This window comes from Heptranchias perlo, chromosome 1, assembly GCF_035084215.1.
Source record: "Heptranchias perlo isolate sHepPer1 chromosome 1, sHepPer1.hap1, whole genome shotgun sequence".
NCBI lineage: Eukaryota > Metazoa > Chordata > Chondrichthyes > Hexanchiformes > Hexanchidae > Heptranchias > Heptranchias perlo.
In genome coordinates, this window is record NC_090325.1 from 22,987,354 (window position 1) to 23,007,543 (window position 20,190).

At 43.5% G+C, this 20,190-nt stretch overlaps 1 protein-coding gene across 2 annotated transcripts in view; it reads right to left on the reverse strand.

Annotated features, from left to right (window-relative positions):
- The window catches only part of LOC137320539 (lysine-specific demethylase 3A-like), a 62,760-nt gene extending 43,264 nt beyond the window's left edge, over positions 1 to 19,496 (reverse strand). The window contains exons 1-7 of one of the 2 annotated variants that reach the window (XM_067982227.1): positions 19,124 to 19,489; positions 14,051 to 14,197; positions 13,384 to 13,497; positions 10,486 to 10,591; positions 8,813 to 8,937; positions 5,511 to 5,607; positions 2,798 to 3,351 (exon numbers count right to left, since the gene is read on the reverse strand). In XM_067982227.1, the coding sequence (XP_067838328.1) occupies positions 2,798 to 3,351; positions 5,511 to 5,607; positions 8,813 to 8,937; positions 10,486 to 10,591; positions 13,384 to 13,497; positions 14,051 to 14,197; positions 19,124 to 19,339 (1,359 nt within the window). In that variant the 5' untranslated portion in view covers positions 19,340 to 19,489. Of the gene's footprint in view, positions 1 to 2,797; positions 3,352 to 5,510; positions 5,608 to 8,812; positions 8,938 to 10,485; positions 10,592 to 13,383; positions 13,498 to 14,050; positions 14,198 to 19,123 lie in introns of both variants that reach the window. The other variant, XM_067982233.1, reaches the window with a different exon arrangement.
- Between the last annotated feature and the right edge of the window lie 694 nt (positions 19,497 to 20,190).

Below are 20,190 nucleotides of genomic sequence, written 5' to 3' on the forward strand. Positions count from 1 at the left end.
ATGAGGGCTGTGCAGTAGACGTGGTCTACATGGACTTCAGCAAAGCATTTGACAAGGTACCGCATGGTAGGTTGTTACATAAGGTTAAATCTCATGGGATCCAAGGTGAGGTAGCCAATTGGATACAAAATTGGATTGACGACAGAAAACAGAGGGTGGTTGTAGAGGGTTGTTTTTCAAACTGGATGCCTGTGTCCAGCGGTGTGCCTCAGGGATCGGTGTTGGGTCCGCTGTTATTTGTTATTTATATTAATGATTTGGATGAGAATTTAGGAGGCATGGTTAGTAAGTTTGCAGATGACACCAAGATTGGTGGCATTGTGGACAGTGAAGAAGGTTATCTAGGATTGCAACGGGATCTTGATAAATTGGGCCAGTGGGCCGATGAATGGCAGATGGAGTTTAATTTAGATAAATGTGAGGTGACGCATTTTGGTAGATCGAATCGGGCCAGGACCTACTCTGTTAATGGTAGGGCGTTGGGGAGAGTTATAGAACAAAGAGATCTGGGAGTACAGATTCATAGCTCCTTGAAAGTGGAGTCACAGGTGGATAGGGTGGTGAAGAAGGCATTCAGCAGGCTTGGTTTCATTGGTCAGAACATTGAATGCAGGAGTTGGGATGTCTTGTTGAAGTTGTACAGGGCATTGGTGAGGCCACACTTGGAGTACTGTGTACAGTTCTGGTCACCCTATTATAGAAAGGATATTATTAAACTAGAAAGAGTGCAGAAAAGATTTACTAGGATGCTACCGGGACTTGATGGTTTGACTTACAGGGAGAGGTTAGACAGACTGGGACTTTTTTCCCCTGGAGAGTAGGAGGTTAAGGGGTGATCTTATAGAAGTCTATAAAATAATGAGGGGCATAGATAAGGTAGATAGTCAAAATCTTTTCCCAAAGGTAGGGGAGTCTATAACGAGGGGGCACAGATTTAAGGTGAGAGGGGAGAGATACAAAAGGGTCCAGAGGGGCAATTTTTTCACTCAAAGGGTGGTGAGTGTCTGGAACGAGCTGCCAGAGGCAGTAGTAGAGGCGGGTACAATTTTGTCTTTTAAAAAGCATTTGGACAGTTACATGGGTAAGATGGGTATAGAGGGATATGGGCCAAGTGCAGGCAATTGGGACTAGCTTAGTGGTATAAACTGGGCGACATGGACATGTTGGGCCGAAGGGCCTGTTTCCATGTTGTAACTTCTATGATTCTATGATTCTATGATAAACATGCAAGATTCTTTGATCCTATTTGCTACTTCCTGTTTTAGATGTGATCACATTTTATTTTCTCCAAATGCTGCTGAACCAAATGTTACTAAGTTACTGCTTACAAATCTGGGTTTGGTATTTGTCAGCTTGCCCCTTGAAGAAATAGTTTATTTAAGGGCAGTGTCCGGGGTACCTAGGTCAATACGGCACACACGCACGAGCTAACAGACCCCCACTGTAGAAATTAAACTTTTAAAAAAAAAACCACAATCAACATACAACAATGAGAGACAGAAAAAGCCCAGCTGGTCCATTGAGCCTGTCCCATACGGTCAGAGTGGAACTGAACAGAGTGACCCCCAACGTCACATTTAGTTCCAATCACCTTGAAAATTACTGCGAACAAAATCATACAAGTGCCTGTCAAATTTCTCTCTTTATATGTATGTTAATTCATTTAAAAATGGGCCAAATCCTCCATTAAAATAGTGAAGGGGAGGAACTTTGGTACAAGCATGTCTGGTGACATCACGTAGTAACTTTCAGACTTCTGTATCTGGATTAAGGATGTACGTAGAGCAACACTGAGCCTAACATCTGCCCTCGTGAAGTACTTGGAGGAGTTTGAGAGATGCAGCAAAGTGCATCTTTCTTTTTCTTCCTGGGAACCTTGGCCAAACTGGTAGCAACAACAACTTGAATTTATATAGCGCCTTTAACGTAGTAAAACGTCCCAAGGCGCTTCACAGGAGCGATTATCAAACAAAATTTGACATCGAGCTATATAAGAGGTAGGTTTTAAGGAGAGTCTTAAAAGGAGGAGAGATAGAGAGGCGGAGAGGTTGGGAAAAAGAGGGGGAAATTTCAGAGCTTAGGGCCTAGGCAGCTGAAGGCACAGCCACCAACGGTGGAGTGATTAAAATCGGGGATGCACAAGAGACAAAAATTGGAGAAGCGCAGAGATCTCTGAGGGTTGTAGGGCTGGAGGAGGTTACAGAGATAGGGAGGGGGCGAGGCGAGGCCATGGAGGGAATTGAAAACAAGGATGAGAATTTTTAAAAATCGAGGCGTTCCTGGAGTCTCGGGAGTCAGCAAGCACAGGGGTGATGGGTGAACTGGACTTGGTGCGAGTTAGGACCCAGGCAGCAGGGTTTTGGATGAGCTCGTTTCCGGAGAATGCAAGGTGGGAGGCCGGAGAGCATTGAAATAGTCGAGTCTAGAGGTAAAAAAGGCATGAGGGTTTCAGCAGCAGATGAGTTAAGACAGGGGTAGAGACGGGCGACGTTAGAGGTGAATGTAGAGGATAGACAGCCCCCAGCACACTCAATGTTGAAAAGGGTAGTCATGGCTTAGTAATGGCTCTCCCCAACATAGAGAGATACCTAAATAAAACATGTGCATTTCAATCATTTTATTCCCAGTTAGGTAAATGAAAAGTAGATTATTCCTATCGCCCAATTAACTCAACATCATACATTTCAGCTCTTCACTGCCCATTATCAGACGCAACCTAAATTGTCAATATGCAAAATAAATTCTTCTTATGAGAACTAAAGACCACTAAAAGAACAGGAAGTGAAACAAGCCTTACTTCAAAAGGAGAGCACTTTGTTGTTTCTTTATTTGACTGCATCAAGGAAAGATCAAGTTTCTGAAGATCTGAGAAAACAGGCTCTGCACACTGTGACCGAGCAGCGTCTCGATGAGGTGTCAGAAGGTCAGTCCCAGGCTCGAGTTTGTCCTCAACCACTAGCGTTCTCCCATTATCGGTTGCACGAGTGGAGAAAACTAGATTAAAATTGCTCCAACTGGCATCGCACCCAAACAGAGGCTTTGATTTTTGAGGATCTGTAATCTTCAGGTTTTCAGTACCTCCCTTTGCAAGAAGTCCATTCACATGGCAAGTTCTGGATTCTAGGAACTGCTGCATTTTCCCATTATGCTGGCCAGTTAATTTTCCAGGATCGGAGAGGGGCGACTGCTCACGACTGTGTAAGGCCTCACTTCGCTCAGTCACTTCAGGGGCTCGCTCTTTCCTGCAGCACTTGCTCTCAGCCAATGTGACGCACTTTGTTCTTTTTACTCCAATGTCTTCTTGGCCATCAGCAGACTTCCTTTTTGTACAGTGTGCTTTTGTAGATTTATCTGCATTTAATTAACATATCTGACGTTAGTGCACGGCGCTGGACTTGTATATATATATTTGCAGAGTAACGCAATAAATTGTTGCTGAAAAAAATAGGCGCCAAGACATACGTTGTTTAATGTCAAACTAGTCAGTGCCCTTCCTGATGCACAATGCAAAGTCAAATGGATGGACTCCATAGAGTAGGGAAAATCTGACAACTGTGATAAAAGCAGCAAATATCAAAAGCAAACCAGGAAGAGAAAAACACTGAAAACTTGAAAGTACGACAAATGTGTTCAGAACTGAAATAGTCACAGGGTTTGGATGACTAGGCTTTAGCCTGTTGGTAGTTGTAGACTGTGATTTATCACACCACACATAGTTATTCTGTGGACTGCACATCTCTAGATTTCATGTCGAACTACGCGTATGCTTACAGCACGTGCTCTCTGACACTTCCCACCGACTTCCCAGCCCTGTTATACCGGCAGTTTCCATTATAAATATGGATTTGTGAATTTATAATGGGAATATAAAAACAACAGCAGATCGGATGACCCTGACATGAAGACTAAACAATGTTTGCACACACTGCTCCAATTATCCTCCACCTTCTCCTAAAAACTACACTTGATTTTGACACTCTCGGGCCGATTTTAACTGCCCCTGCCTGGCTTAACTGCAGCGGTAGCAGCCTGAAAATATGGTCACTTACCACCTCATTTATGCTGGCACTCCAGCTGCTGACATCTAGGGCAGGGTCCCGAGAAGTGCAGTCGGAGTTCACCCCCTCCCCTCACCTCCGACCCAGTTTCAGGTGAGAGGCCACTTTTCAACATCAACAATTTGCATTTATATACAGCCTTTAATGTAGCAAAACATTATAAGGCACTTCACAGGAGTGTTATCGCACAAAAATTGACATGCAAAAATCAGGGTCCTATGACGTACATAAAACCCCACATTAAATTTTGAGGCACAAGTGGGTGGAGAGTGCAAGACTGATGTTCCGCCTATTTGTACTGGTGAAGAGTGAGTGGCCTAACCAGTAGGCCTAATCAGTAGGGCCACGCACAAAACAGCCCAAAGATATTTTATAACTATTTTTTTTTGCTTGGGAATGCCGTAACAGGTTCCATAAAAATACTCCAGCCTGCTGCCAGCCCTCTTTCCCCACTATCAGCCGGCTCTGCATAGGAGCCAGGCAATTTCCCACCCTCCCCAACCAGTTAGCCGTCTTAGAGCACAGGTTCGGTGCAGGCCGCTCGCTGGCTGCGTGCAAATGAGACCAAGGCCTCAAAACGGGTTGGGTCTCAGTGCACAACAACAACTTGCATTTCTAGAACAGCTTTAACATAGTAAAATATTCCAAGGTACTTCACAGGAGCAATTTTCAAACAAAAATTCGACACCGAGCCACATAAGGAGATATTAGGACAGGTGGAGGTAGATTTTAAAGGAGCGTCTTAAAAGGAGGAGAGGATTAAGGAGGGAATTCCAGAGCTTAGGGCCTACGCAGCTGAAGGCACGGTCGCCAACGGTGGAGCGATGAAAATCGGGGATGCGCAAGAGGCAAGAATTGGAGGAGCGCAGCGATCTCGGAGGGTTGTAGGGCTGGAGGCAGTTACAGAGATAGGGAGGGGCGAGGCCATGGAGGGATTTGAAAACAAGGATGAGAATTTTTTTTTTAAAAACGAGGTTTGCCGGACCGGGAGCCAATGTAGGTCAGTGAGCACAGGGGTGATGGGTGCTCACCTGATGTGTGTCTAAACTGAAAATTCGGCCCATGTACAATGCCACATGAGATTGATAAGTTTTGAGACCATCCAACACACTCCAAAGTATCCAATGTATTTTTTTTTAAAAAGGCCATCATTTCATGCTGATTTTCTGTTGCTGAGGGAAAGTGACAATTCGTCTGAAGCCAGGAATTTATATGCACCTAGTGATCAGTCACTGAACAGTGATTAACTTGTAAATGACCTTGGACCTGCTCAGACCATTTCCGCCCCCCCCCCACCGCAGAGAGGATCTCTCAGCAGTGGCCTACAAATGACAGGCCAGGTTTGCATCTAAATCATTACAATTGTGTCCACACCATGAATACCACCACAAGAGATCAGTTAGCAACAAAAAAACACACAAAACAATTAACCAGAAGGTAAGTGACGCTCACCAACTTCAGCATCATCATTGGTCAGTGCCTCAATATCTTCATCATGAAGGAAAGCCATGTGAAGCAGAGCAGGGTCAACAATTTGCTTCTCTGGAAACTGCAAGAGTCAAAAAAAAACTATGCCACTTCAATCCAGCCAGGAAAAGCTCACAAAAATTCTCACAAAGCGGACTGTCTACCAGAAATATGGTAAAAAGATTTTAATTCAGGATCTGGCTCAACCTTGGAGGTCAGAGGCTTGGAAGCAACACTGATCATATGCGATTCAAGCACCAGAGCACTTAAAATAAAACAACCAAGCACAGGGAGTTTGTACAGATTCGGACGCAAAAGATAGTGTTGGTTCAATAAGAAATACAACTACACACAGAGGTTAGCTTAAACACAATGTGCAACCCCTGATTTTAGCATATGAATACATTTTTTGCAACATGGCAGAATCATAGAATGGTTACAGCACACGAGGCCATTCGACCCGTTGAGCCCATGCCGGCTCTATGCAACAGCAATCCAGCTGGTCCAACTCCCCCTCCCTTTCCCCGTAACACTGCAATTTTTTTCCCTTCAAGTATTTATCCAATTCCCTTTTGAAAGTCACAATTCAATCTGCCTCCACCACCCTTTCAGGCAGCGCATTCCAGATCACAAATACTCGCAGCGTAAAAAATTCTTTTCCTTATGTTGCCTTTGGTTCTTTTGCCAATCACCTTAAATCTGTGTCCTCTGATTCTCGCCAATGGGAACAGTTGCTCTCTATCTGCTCTAAAGGAGAACAACCCCAGTTTCTCCAGGCTATCCACATCATAAGAACATAAGAAATAGGAGCAGGAGTAGGCCAATCGGCCCCTCGAGCCTGCTCCACCATTCAATAAGATCGTGGCTGATCTGATCCTAACCTCAAATCTAAATTCATGTCCAATTTCCTGCCCGCTCCCCGTAACCCCTAATTCCCTTTACTTCTAGGAAACTGTCTATTTCTGTTTTAAATTTATTTAATGATGTAGCTTCCACAGCTTCCTGGGGCAGCAAATTCCACAGACCTACTACCCTCTGAGTGAAGAAGTTTCTCCTCATCTCAGTCTTGAAAGAGCAGCCCCTTATTCTAAGATTATGCCCCCTAGTTCTAGTTTCACCCATCCTTGGGAACATCCTTACCGCATCCACCCGATCAAGCCCCTTCACAATCTTATATGTTGCAAGATTGTTTCACTGAAGTCCATCATCCATGGAACCATTCTAGTAAATCTTTTCTGCACCCTCTCTAAGGCCTTCACATCCTTCCTAAAGTGCGATGCCCAGAATTGGACTCAATACTCCAGTTCTGGTCGAGCTAGCGTTTTATAAAAGGTTCATCATAACTTCCTCGCTATTTACAAAGCCCATGCTCCCGTATGTTTTTTTAAACTGCTTTCTCAACTTGTCCTGCCACCTTCAACAATTTGTACACATATACCCCCAGGTCTCTGTTTCTGTACCCCTTTTAGAGTTGTGCTCTTTAGTTTATATTGCCTCTCCTCATTCTTCCTACCAAAATGCATCCCTTCTCACTTCTCTGCATTAAATTCCATCTGCCACGTGTCTGCCCATTCCACCAGCCTGTCTATATCCTCTTGAAGTCTATCACTATCCTCCTCACTGTTCACTACACTTCCAAGTTTTGTGTCATCTGCAAATTTTGAAATTGTGCCCTGTACACCCAAGTCCAAGTCATTAATATATATCAAGAAAAGCAGTGGTCCTAGTACCGACCCCTGGGGAACACCACTGTACACCTCCCTCCAGTCCGAAGAACAGCCAATCACCACACCTCTGTTTTCTGTCACTTAGTCAGTTTCGTATCTATGCTGCCACTGCCCCTTTTATTCCATGGATTTCAACTTTGCTGACAAGCCTATTATGTTGCATTTTATCAAACGCCTTTTGGAAGTCCATATACACCACAACCCTCATCAACCCTTTCTGTTACCTCATCAAAAAACTCAATCAAGTTAGTTAAACACGATTTTCCGTTAACAAATCCATCCTGGCTTTCCCTAATCAGTCCACACTTGTCCAAGCGACTGTAAATTTTGTCCCGGATTATCGTTTCTAAAAGTTTCCCCACCACCGAGGTTAAACTGACTGGCCTGTAGTTGCTGGGTTTATCCTTACACCGTTTTTTGAACAAGGGTGTAACATTTCCAATTCTCCAGTCCTCTGGCACCACCACCCCCCCACCCCCGTATCTACAGATGTTTGGAAGATTATGGCCACTACCTCCGCAATTGCCACCCTTACTTCCCTCAGCAACTTAGGATGCATCCCATCCGGACCTGGTGACTTACTTATCTACTTTAAGCACAGCCAGTCTTTCTAGTACCTCCGCCTTATTAATTTTTAGCCCATCCAGTATCTCAATTACCTCCTCCTTTTACTGTGACTTTGGCAGCATTTCCAAGTCAGGAGTGTGATGAAATGCTCTCCACTTGCCTGGATGAGTGTAGCTCCAACAACACTCAAGAAGCTTGACACCATCCAGGACAAAGCACTCGAATGGCACTCCATCCACCACCCTAAACATTCATTCCCTCCACCACCCGCGCACCATGGCTGCAGTGTGTACCATCTACAAGATACACTGCAGCAACTCGCCAAGACTTCTTCGACGCCACCTCCCAAACCCGCAACCTCTACCACCTAGAAGCACAAGGGCAGCAGGCGTATGGGAACACCACCACCTGCACATTCCCCTCCAAGTCACACACCATCCCGACTTGGAAATATATCGCCGTTCCTTCATCATGGCTGGGTCAAAATCCTGGAACTCTCACCTAACAGCACTGTAGGAGAACCTTTACCGCACGGACTGCAGCGGTTCAAGGCGGCGGCTCACCACCATCTTCTCAAGGGCAATTAGGGATGGGCAATAAATGCTGGCCTCGCCAGTGACGCCCACATCCCATGAATGAATGAATTTTTTTTTTTTTAAAAACTCTTCCAGGGGTATTCCTTTGGCTCAACATTTGATCCTACACCAATAAGAATCTATTTATAATTAAAAGAATCTAAACGAAATCATCCTATTATTAGATACAATTACTACTCTGGGTGGCAGAGTACACTGAAGATCCAATGTGTTACCAAGTATTAAGATATTTATATTAAATATATTTTAGCGGATACTAAAGTTCATCATTAGTCACAAAGTTAAAGCCTAAACCAGTTTGCCTTTATTTCAAATCCCATCATCACCTTCAGTAAACCAAACTGGCGCACTGGAAGTGTACACTTTTAGTAAGCGTCAAAAGGTTTTCTTTCTTTACCTGATCACTTTTGATCTGCACTGATCGTGTCGCCGAATTGTGATGAGTCACTGTGGCTGGGCACCAATGGGTAGAAGATTTCAAGTCATACACCTTAACTTTATAGCCAGCTAGGTTACTAGTACCTGATAAACAGAGGAACACATGTTGAAAGTAAGCATTGTAAAGCCTTCAGTTTATGGTTGCCAATTATTCATTGAGGTGCAGAGTACCACTTTGTAGAGCCCCTGATTAAATCTAGTTTGCACCTCCACCTTCTGAAACCCAGTGGCTCTTTCTATTTGAAAGTCAGAAATCTAAACTATTTGATCAAGATTATTTTAACTCTGTCATTATCTGAATGGGTTAACACTGTGAAAATAATACCAATCACAAAAACAAGCAAGTCAACTGATGCCTGCCTTGCCTAGTTCTTAGTATGCTTGGGTCAAAAGCAGAAAAGGCCGAGGTAGGTATTAGCCTATGAGTCAAAGAAAGGCTGAGAGAAATAAATTATGGAAACAAAAAAAAACAGGAAGTGTGGGTGTTACAAATTCAAGTCTACTGTAGATACCGTCTTAGGCTCAGTGGTGTTAATCACTCCCATAGGCGGTCTGAGCAGCTTCTATGTGAGATCACCCACACTAACCTATTTCTACTTGTATGATAGCGTATCCCATGGATGTAACAATAGCATCCCCATGTGTTCTGAACTGGACAGGCATGTCTTTTGTATGAGTGTTTCTTGAATCTCTGCAAAGTCACACCAAGCAAACACTTGACGATACAAAGTTGGATATGAGTTATTAAGCGGCTTTATTTCACAGCATGTGAAAATACACAGCAGTCATGACTGAATCAATACAACTTATCTTCAAATAATACAAAATAATGAATACACTAAGTTGCCCCACATTGCCTTCCTTGACTTAAACAGAATAACCACTGAATTCAGCTCAAAGTGCGACCCTCTCTCACTGCAGTTCCTCTGTCAGCCTAACTCGAATATCAGGTTTTAGTCAAATTGACTACCTGCCCACCCAAGAATGGATGCCTGCGGAGTTCAAATGAATAGAGTTGTCACAGCAGCCATGAGTGTCAATCACTAGAATGATAACTATCTTTTATTGACTCTAGCACACTACTATTTCAGATGCCTGTCTTAATCCTAATCTAATCCTCCAACTGCGTTGACCTATGAATTTAATTCCTTGGGAATTAGGTTTAGGTCAACAGAGGCATTTTTAACAATATACTACACCAAGGATTTCCTCACCCGCTGCCTTATAACTAGAAATCCTGAAACATAACAGCTGGAAATACAGAGAAGACCATTCACCATCAGTTCACTGAGCTGTACTGCACAACTGATGAAGGGTTGAATGATGATGAGTGTCCTGCTGTGCATTTTCTGTTTCTTATTTTAGATTTCCAGCATTCAAAATTTTCTCTCCGTATCGGTTTCCAATTAGGATTCCTGGTGCTTCACTAATGCCCAATTTGCCGAGAACAATAATGTTAACATCCATTTAAGAAAACTTTAATTACAATAAACATCTCAAGGAAACCTGACTACAATACAAACATGTTTTTAAAAAGACGAATTAAACCTTTCATAAATTTGTGGAAATAAATGTTTTTAAACACAAATCACACTGTGATTACATCTCTAGGTGACAACATAGGAGACTTACCATAGAGGAATAGTTCTTGGGTTGATTTCTTAATGAACCAAGTCTTAATTTTGGCACAAAGCTCCATGTTATCCCTGAGAGGTTTGCTCCAGCAATCCATATTCATCTATTAATATTTAGAATGTGAACTTTAATTTTGTTTTTAAAAAAAGATATAAATCAACAAACATTGCACATTTCCATTTTGATTTACAAATTTCAATTTCCAGCCAAGGGTTTTTATTGAGGAGGTGGAGAAAGAACACATATTGGCATTCAGACACAAGAAATAGGAGCAGGAGTAGGCCAAACGGCCCCTCAACCCTGCTCCGCCATTCAAAAAGATCATGGCTGATCATCTACCTCAACACCATTTTCCTGCACCATCCCTACAATATCTAGAAATCTATCGATCTCTGTTTTGAATGTACCCAATGACGGAGCCTCCACAGTCCTCTGGGGTAGAGAATTCCAAAGATTCACCACCCTCTGAGTGAAGACATTTCTCTTCTCAGTCCTAAATGGCCTACCCTTTATTCTGAGACTGTGACCCCTGGTTCTAGACTCCCCAGCCAGGGGAAACATCCTCCCTGCATCTACCCTATCGAGCCCTGTAAGAATTTTGTATGTTTCAATGAGATCACCTCTCATTCTTCCAAACCAGAGAGAATACAGGCCTAGTCTACTCAATCTCTCCTCATACGACAATCCCGCCATCCCAGGAATCGGTCTGGTGAACCTATGTTGCACTCCCTCTATGGCAAGTATATCCTTTCTTAGGTAAGGAGACCAAAATTATACACAATACTCCAGGTGCGGTCTCACCAAGGCCCTATATAATTGCAGCAAGACATCTTTACTCCTGTCTCAAATCCTCTCGTAATAAAGGCCAACATACCATTTGCCTTCCTAATTCCTTGCTGTACCTGTATGTTAGCTTTCAGTGAGTCATGTACAAGGACACCCAAGTCCCTCTGAACATCAACATTTCCCAATCGCTCACCATTTAAAAAATACTCTGCATTTCTGTTTTTCCTACCAAAGTGGATACCTTCACATTTTTCCACATTATATTCCATCTGCCATGTTCTTGCCCACTCACTTAACATGTCTATATCCCCTTGAAGCCTCTTTGCATCCTCCTCATTGAAGAACTGCTAAAGCCATTCTTCAAAAAAAGAACAGCTTTAACCCTCCATTTGTGTAAAGGGCACTGCTGAGGGACTAATTTCAGAAAGGAATGGTGGATACTATAATTGGGCATTATCATTCAGAGAGCAAAAATTAATAAATTCTAGCCTTAAAAAAACAGAAGCTGCAGTACACAGTGTTTGCTTAGCGACAGAGAGTAGCAAGGTACTTGAATTGCTGTCAATACGCTGACTCATGCTGCCACCCTCAACCAAGTGGCTATTCGTCATCTGTGAACAACAGTGAGCATCAGGAGGTCATTCGGCTCTGGGTATCAGCACAGCTGAGCCGGATTCTATCCTCGCAAGATGTCCACACGCACACTGGATGGGATCCAGTGCGGGAAGGCTGGCTCAATAGTCAGCTGTGTAACCCATCTACAGTACAGCCTATTACTGCAGCACCACTTTGTTGGTCTGCAGGACTCGAATGCACAGTGGGTGGGGCATTTAGAACCTGAGGCACTGTAGTACCCCATTCAACATTTATTATTTAAATAAAATACAGTTCCGTGACCTCACCATAAAACCTTCATTATATTTCAGAACGCAGTGTGGGGGAGTAGGGGAGAAAATCACTGCGTATTATACAGGGGGGAGGGGGGGCTGGGTGAAGAAAAAAGTCACAGCCTGGTATGATACAAGAGGAAGGTGAGAAAATCACAGCAGTCACGGTACAATTGGTAGATACATTTCGCTCTCATTAATAACGTTTACATCTTTAAACATTTTAATTTAAGCAAACTACAGCTGTGGGATGAACTATCAACTTGCAGCAATGGCTGTAACCCACAGCTCATCATTATAGCCTCTAAGCACAATGAGGATGAGAAACCGAACTAACTAAACATTGCATGGTCTTCATTATCTCAGCACCATTAATAGAAATGCTCAAAAAAGTTGCACCAGTTAAGTGTGAAAAAACTCTCAATTCTCTTGGGGGTGAAATGATCACCAGAGATGGCAGGAAGGGAAATGAGAAATGTTATGCTGGTGCTGTCAAATGTATTTGCATCAAATTCCTCTCTGTGCTATTTTAAATATACATCTGTTAACTCATTTACCTCTAAGTTGCTAAGTTCAGGTTTTTAAAAAAAATAAAAACACAAGAGTCTTTTATAAAATGGGTTTAGGCAGCGTAAACCCTGCTCCTTCTGGCTCGGACCCATGGTACAACACTGGTTTTACCAATCTCAAATCGGGGGATCCTATTCGGTGTAGGCTAGTTTCAGCAAACCCGGCCACACAGACAAAATCAAGTCCCCCTTAAAAGGGATGAAACGACTAATATTTGTGAAGAGGGCTGGCCTACCCAAACCAACAAAAGTTGACAATCTAAAATCAAAACAGTGCAATCGGGGGAAGATGGAAATTCCATGAGGTTCACATCGGTCGTGGATCTAGTCATAAGGATGGTGCTGCAGCAATTAATGCAATCCACTGACGTCAGGCCTGAGACACATTACTGGGCACAGTAGTAGCTTTAATCTCCAGCTGGATGATTTAATAGCACCTTCAGCTTGTTTGGGGTTAGGGGGTTGGAAACTTATGGGCTCAAGCCCCAGACCAAGGACCCTCTCGTGCAGGAGCCACAAAGTGCTACATTATCATGGGCATCATCCTTTGGATAAAACATCAAAACTAAGCTTACCGCTTAGCAAAGCTAAGCAGAAAAGATAGTAGAGTGAGCCAAAAAGCCTCCTTCATCCAAACCTGTGTAATCGGTTACCTTTAATGGTTGCAGAGAGATTTCTTTTGGCAGAAACATTCGGTACTTGTCTGCAAGAAATTCCACAGGAGTCACCGATCCAAAACCAACTTTGTCCATCAAGCATTTAAATGTCTGAAACACAATCACAAGAAAAAGTTATTTTGAGATCGGTATGTACAAGTCTTAAATGCATTTAAACGATATACAGGAACAGTCACTGCACTAATTTGGGCGTGAGGCAGAGGAGAGCTCCATTTCTCACTAGGGAAGTGAAACCAGAACATTGTCACTTGGCTGCTATAACAATCTCATGGTTCTACTGAAATCAATGGCCCAGAATTTGCTGAGAAAATGGCGGCGTGTGAACGACGCACGCCATAATTAATGTGCAAATCGGCCAGCAACTCATGGCAAGGAAGAGATATCCCGTGAATTGCGACAAATTGCTGGCCGATTTGCGCCGCTCCACCATTAACTTTGCGAGAACTGCATATCCCTGAGTTTCATGAACACGGGTTTAATCTGAGCTTCTCCTGAAAATTGAGTGAGAAGTAAATCTTAAAATTCAAGTGCATTAAAGAAAATATCATGTTTCAAATTTTCTACTACATGAGCAGAGTACAAACCAACACTGAACTGCAATGACGATACAAGAGACTTTTTTTTAAAAAAAGGTTCTCCATACCAGTACAGGCCACTGCACACCATCTGTAGTTTCTCTGGGAGATTTCCTTTCAGCCAAAACTAATTGGTGTTCGATCAGGAAAACCCTCAGCTCCTCATCATGAAGCTTAATCCACCGACACCAACTCTCATCAAATTCTAAAAAGACCTGAAATATGAGCGAGGGATAAATGAATATAATAAGAAATAGGAGCAGGAGTAGGCCTGTGATTGACACGACGGAAGTAGAGAGGCCACACGAGATGGCAAGGTCGAGAGAGTGGCAGTGAATATGGAGGGAGAGATTAATGGAGGATAGGAGGGCAGTGAACTCAGAGGAGCCTGTTCCGCCATTCAACAAGATCATGGCTGAACTTCTACCTCAACGCCATTTTCCTGCACCATCCCCATATCCCTTGATGCCTTTAATATCTAGAAATCTATCGATCTCTGTTTTGAATGTACTCAGTGACTAAGCCTCCACAACCCTCTGGGGTAGAGAATGCCAAAGATTCACCACCCTCTGAGTGAAGAAATTTCTCCTCATCTCAGTCCTAAATGGCCTACCCTTTATTCTGAGACTGTGACTTCTGGTTTTAGATTCCCCAGCCAGGGAAACATCCTCCTTGCATCTAAACCTTTCAAGCCCTGTAAGAATTTTGTATGTTTCAATGAGATCACCTCTCATTCTTCTAAACCCTAGAGAACACAGGCCTAGTCTACTCAATCTTTGTCTAAAGATTCAGTGATATGAACGCAACACTCTCAAGGTTTGTATATCGTAACCCTTACCAGTTTTCTGAACTTGCATTTATGTAGCGCCTTTAATGTGGCAAGACGTCCCAGGCACTTCACAGGAGCAATTATAAAACAAAATCTTGACACCGAGCCACGCAAGGAGATATTAGGACAGGTGTCCAAAAGCTTGGTCAAAGAGGTAGGTTTTAAAGGAGTGTCTTAAAGGACGAGAGGCTGAGAGATTTAGGATGGGAATTCCAGAGCTTTGGGCCTAGGCGACTGAAGGCACGGGCACCAATGGTGGAACAAAGAAAAGCGGGGTGCACAAGAGATCAGAATTGGAGGAGCACAGAGATCTCAAAGGGTTCCAGGGCTGGAGGAAGTTACAGAGATAGGGAGGGGGCGAGGACAGTGAGGAATTTGAAAACAAGGATGAGAATTTTTTTTAAAAACGAGGCGTTGCCAGACTGGGAGCCAATGTAGGTCAGCAGGCACAAGAGTGATGGATGCACAGGACTTGGTGCGAGTTAGGATCCAAGCAGCAGAGTTTTGGATGAGCTCAAGTTTACGTACGGAGGGTGCAAGGTGGAAGGCCAGGCAGGAGAGCATTGGAACAGTCCAGTCTAGAGGTAACAAAGACATGGATGAGGGTTTCAGCAGCGGCAGAGGCGGGCGATGTTAAGAAGGTGGAAGTAGGCAGTCTTGGTGATTAAGATATGGGGTCAAATAGGACGCCAAAGTTGCAAACAGTCTGGTTCAGCCTCAGACAGTGGCCAGGGAGAGGGATGGTGTCGGTGACTGGGAAACGGAGTTTGTGGTGGGGACCGAAGACAATGGCTTCGGTCTTCCCAATATTTAATTGGAGGGAATTTCTGTTCGTCCAATACTGGAGGTCGGACATGCAGCATGCCAAATCAGAGGCAGTGAAGGGGTCGAGAGAAAGTTGTTCCCACTTCTAAAAAGGGAGACGGGAGGAAGAATACAACGATGCTATGGCTTACAATAGACTTTTAAAAAAATCAATATTTGTAGTCTGACATTTGGAGAGCTTTATTATTGTAATATTAGCATCACTTTGCATGAGGTGAGAACTGTACATTCAAAGGGTGAATCAATTTTCTAGACCTACCGGCACTCCAAGAGTTAGATAGACTTTAAATTGAGCAAAATAAAAGGTTTATTCATCTACTCCTACAAAAACTCCCAAACTAAATTGAGGTTTTCCTATAAAATATCCAGAAGGAAGCAGCAAAATTAAAAATAATTCATCTCATTTGGTTTCTTATCCCACGGTATGCACAGAACAGCCAATCCACCCACTAAATTTTTTTGTCTTTTCCCACAATTTGTTTCCACTCCTTTCCAGATAGAGATTTGCATTTAGAAATCACTGATCACGTCTCAGAAACTTCTCAGCCCACTTTGCAATCAACAAATAACTGCAACCTTATGTACACTGTGCAGCCCTGCCCACTGGTTCTCTCACCCATTATCTTAGACGACCCGCTGCAAAGAATTTCTGGAATTTTCTCCAATCATAAAGTTGACTTCAAATTTGTAACCAGCTGTTATGTCTTTGCATGAGGAACACTCTTCATAAACAGTTACAATGATCAATTTTTGTGTGATTTACTTGTGTCTTTTCCCTTGAGGTGGGCAGGGGGCACAAAGATACTCTTGTCTAAACAGACTGCAATTATGAACTCGCTGGTTGGCAATTATGATGCCCATAGGTGAATCTCAACTAAATTAATATAATCCAGAATGTGAAAATCTCTGAAGCACCTTTGAGTTTAAACTGCTACATCTATATAATTTGTAATCATTTTTCTAAAGCTATTCAGCTAAATAACTCCTCAAACAGCCACTTCCTCCAAGTCAAAAGAAAACAAAAAAAAATCAGATGTTAGAAAAATGTAAAACATTGGGCTGTTCACTTACACCCACATGTTTGATTCAGGCAAAGCCTCATATCTCCTTGAGTTACTGAGGTGCCAGGTAGTGATCAGGACTGGGGGAGGCCTGACGCTTCCTTGTGAAGCCTGGGGGGGGGGGGAAACACTCCTGCTCCTCCTGGCCCACAAGGAGTGCCAAATCTTTAGCACTTACCTTGGGGTGTGTCGGCTGCCCTCGCCTCGGATCAGCTGCCCTAACCCTAATGCAGCTCGGGCCTCCCCCTCACTTCCAGTTAAATTTAAGCTGCGGTGCCGATGTTGTCATTTGGAATATTAATTAGGTTCTCGCCTACCTTTTGGCCTGATTTCTGGATGTTAAAAATTTAAAGGAATGGTAACAGGGTCGGGTTGCTCGATCCTGATATTTTAACCCATCCCCCCGACCCTCTCCCGCCTGCGAAGCCACGTGTTTAATGCTGTCGCAAAACCAAAGTTGATTCTCTAAACTGGAGTGTAAATCAGGTGCGAAGGCCCAAAACAGAGTTAAGTCACAGCTCTGGCCCATTCTAGCATCAGGTTGGGTCCTGACAAAGTTATAACTGCAATGTCAGTGCAAAGTGAAATCTTTTCACACCAACACCCCAGTTACAGTAGAAATGCAACCTTGATGGATTCCAGCGTGGACTAAAAATAGCTTTTGCATCTACTTCCCTCACCTTCGCCAACTGTCAATTGAAGTGAGTGCCCTGCCAAATAGCCATTAAAGCATTGGGTAATGAGAGTTCAAAGTTTCACAGAATGCTGTTTGTAAACATTTTATAACATATACACCCATGACTGTGCAACTCTCCTTTAATCAACTGGGAATTATTACTCACTAAATACACAAAGTTCTTAAGTTATTAACAGCTGCACAACATTTACCAGTGAAAAGTGAAGAGAGAATTTCAAAGATAAAAACCTTTCTGAAGAATTCAACAACACATATGAAAAGAAACTGGAGGAAGCACAATATGTTGGAGGACAGTGCCACCCGCAGTAGTGGGAAGCAGGTTCAATCATTGAGTTCCTAACCTCAGCTACCCTGACAAGGAGTCAAGCAGCTCCTGGGAACGTGCAGAAGAAAAACCAAGATCATTTTGGAAGACTACATCAGGCCTGGTAGCAGCACTGGCGTTACTCAGAGAAAACAAGGATCTAGGAACTAGAAAGTGGACAATTATACTATATGCAAAATACACATGGGAGTATTACAGTGGGATTCAGGTAATTATTTTATAACCTGTTTCACCAGTGATCTGAATCACTCAATAAGACTACAGCTTCTTGCTCTCTCTGGAATCCCCTCCCCTGTGCCTCTCTCACCACCTTTAAAAAAAATCTCCTTAAAGTCCATCCCTTCAGCCAAGCTTTCAGACATCTCTCCTAGCTATCGCACAAAAACTTGGTATCTCTTCCATTCCCTTCTTTGCTGGGAAGTATCTTCTACATTAAAAAGTGCTACATACATGCACATTTTTGTATTCCTGGTAACCTGTTGAGAACTATTAAATATTTATATCTTGCCCTGCTGTAAATCATGATACCAGATTAGCTTATCACAGTAACTCTAGTTTAATTTATTAGGAATGACAGTGGGAAAGTGTACTATAATTTTAGAAATATTATCACGTCTTATGAGATCTGCACTCCTCGGTTAAGTTACATCCTCCTGGTTTTTCGCTAAAGCATCTACAGCATAGAAGGGTCACTTTTATATTGGCGTTGGTTTAGTTTCAGTTCCGAGTTTCCGGCGTTATGTGGCTCCCCTTATCCCAACGGCGGACTCCCTAAAGCAATGAAAAACAGGACATACAGATCCTCAAACGGGTTAATACCGCACAGTGGGGACAAATAGTTACTGAAGATAAAAGGTACAGTCAGTGCACGATAACTAAATTACTATCCAAATTCATCTCGGTAAAACAACTGTAAATTATAAAACACTAGCGAATACCTCAGCAGGCTAGAAAATGCAAATTGCAGACCAGATGAGTAAGGGGAAGCGTTCGAAAGCAAAGCAACAATCATTTCCTCTGGAAAAAAGGGGGAGGGGGCAAGTTATATTTTTCGTTGCCGATCATTTATTCCTCACAGCAAAAAAAAGTACTTTAAAAAAATGAACAACTTTATAATAATCAAACACCAATTTATTTAAAGTCACAGCCTGTTGATTAAAATCCATGGTTCATATATCACCAAATTAAACTGAATTCACTATTAGTGCATATTAGGGTTAGACTCTCCCTATATTTTTCAATGCCGATCAGATCAATTATTGAATATTAACCATCTTAAAACGTATCTTCCTAATTGCATTTTTTTTAAAAAAACACAAGGCGTTTTGCAATTTTAGCATGGGCTGCACCCATCCCCCAACAATCACTTTTTTAACAAAAACAATATATACCAAACTCACATACCAACAAATCTGAGTTCGACAGATCTTTGTGGGAAGCGGCTCTGATAATTCCTGCCCTCCAGTCCCATTCTGACATTCGCCCGAGCTCGAGCGCCTGGGTGAAGCTGGACAGGACACACAGAAACCGCTTTCCCACCAAGTCCAGCGGCGCTGCCTCCACCTCCTGCTCCTCCTCCTCCTGCTGCTGCCGCCGCTGTTGCAACTCGAGCAGGGACATGTTCCAACATTCGATCTTCCGAACGTTCACTCTCCCTCCGGGTTCGATCTGCCCGCACTAGATTCGCATCTCGTGCTCTCTACACACACACACACACACACACTGTGACAATCGTCCGCCCCTTCGCGCTCGTCGTTCATTGGCCGCTCCGCACCGAGAGGCGGGACACCCAGGGCGCCCCCCGCGCACTGGATTGCTCACAGCCCACGTCAATCATCGTCCTTGCCTCGCACCCCTTGCCGTGCGCTGCGCTGCGGGGCGGAGGAGGAGGGAACCCGGCCTTTTATATCCGTCCGCCCGCGGCAGCGCTGTTTCCCTCCTTTTTAATGAAACGTAGCTCGGCGTGTCAAAGAGCGTTTGGAGGCTCCGGCGTACGCAGTGCAAACGGGCGCTTTCGACAGCTGCGCTGCGTGCACCGGGAGCTGGTCGATAAAAGATACTTTCGTGCAAATAAAGTTTGAAAAGTTATTGCTGCCGCCGCGTGCAGACGGCATGCTTACAATGTTTTGGTGAGGAGTGAGCAGGTTCACCTACGTGCCGTTTTGTGCGTACACATCAAGGGGTTGGCGAGAGAGTCAGCGCTAACTTTTACCACCCTCTGCAGTCTAGAGCGCAGAATGCAATCACAGCATGTTTTATATCCAAAAAAGAAAACTTTTGTTTTAAACTGGGAGAAACGTGCACTCCTTATCTTAGGACGCTCACCTATGCTTGAAGTTCCACAAGTCCTTTACCATGCCCAAATGGCCATTCATCAAGAGCTGTTATCGTTAGGGAAATGTTAGGAGGTGGGTATGTGATCAGAAAAAGTCAGAACAACTGCAGACACATTTCAACATATGGAGGCATGT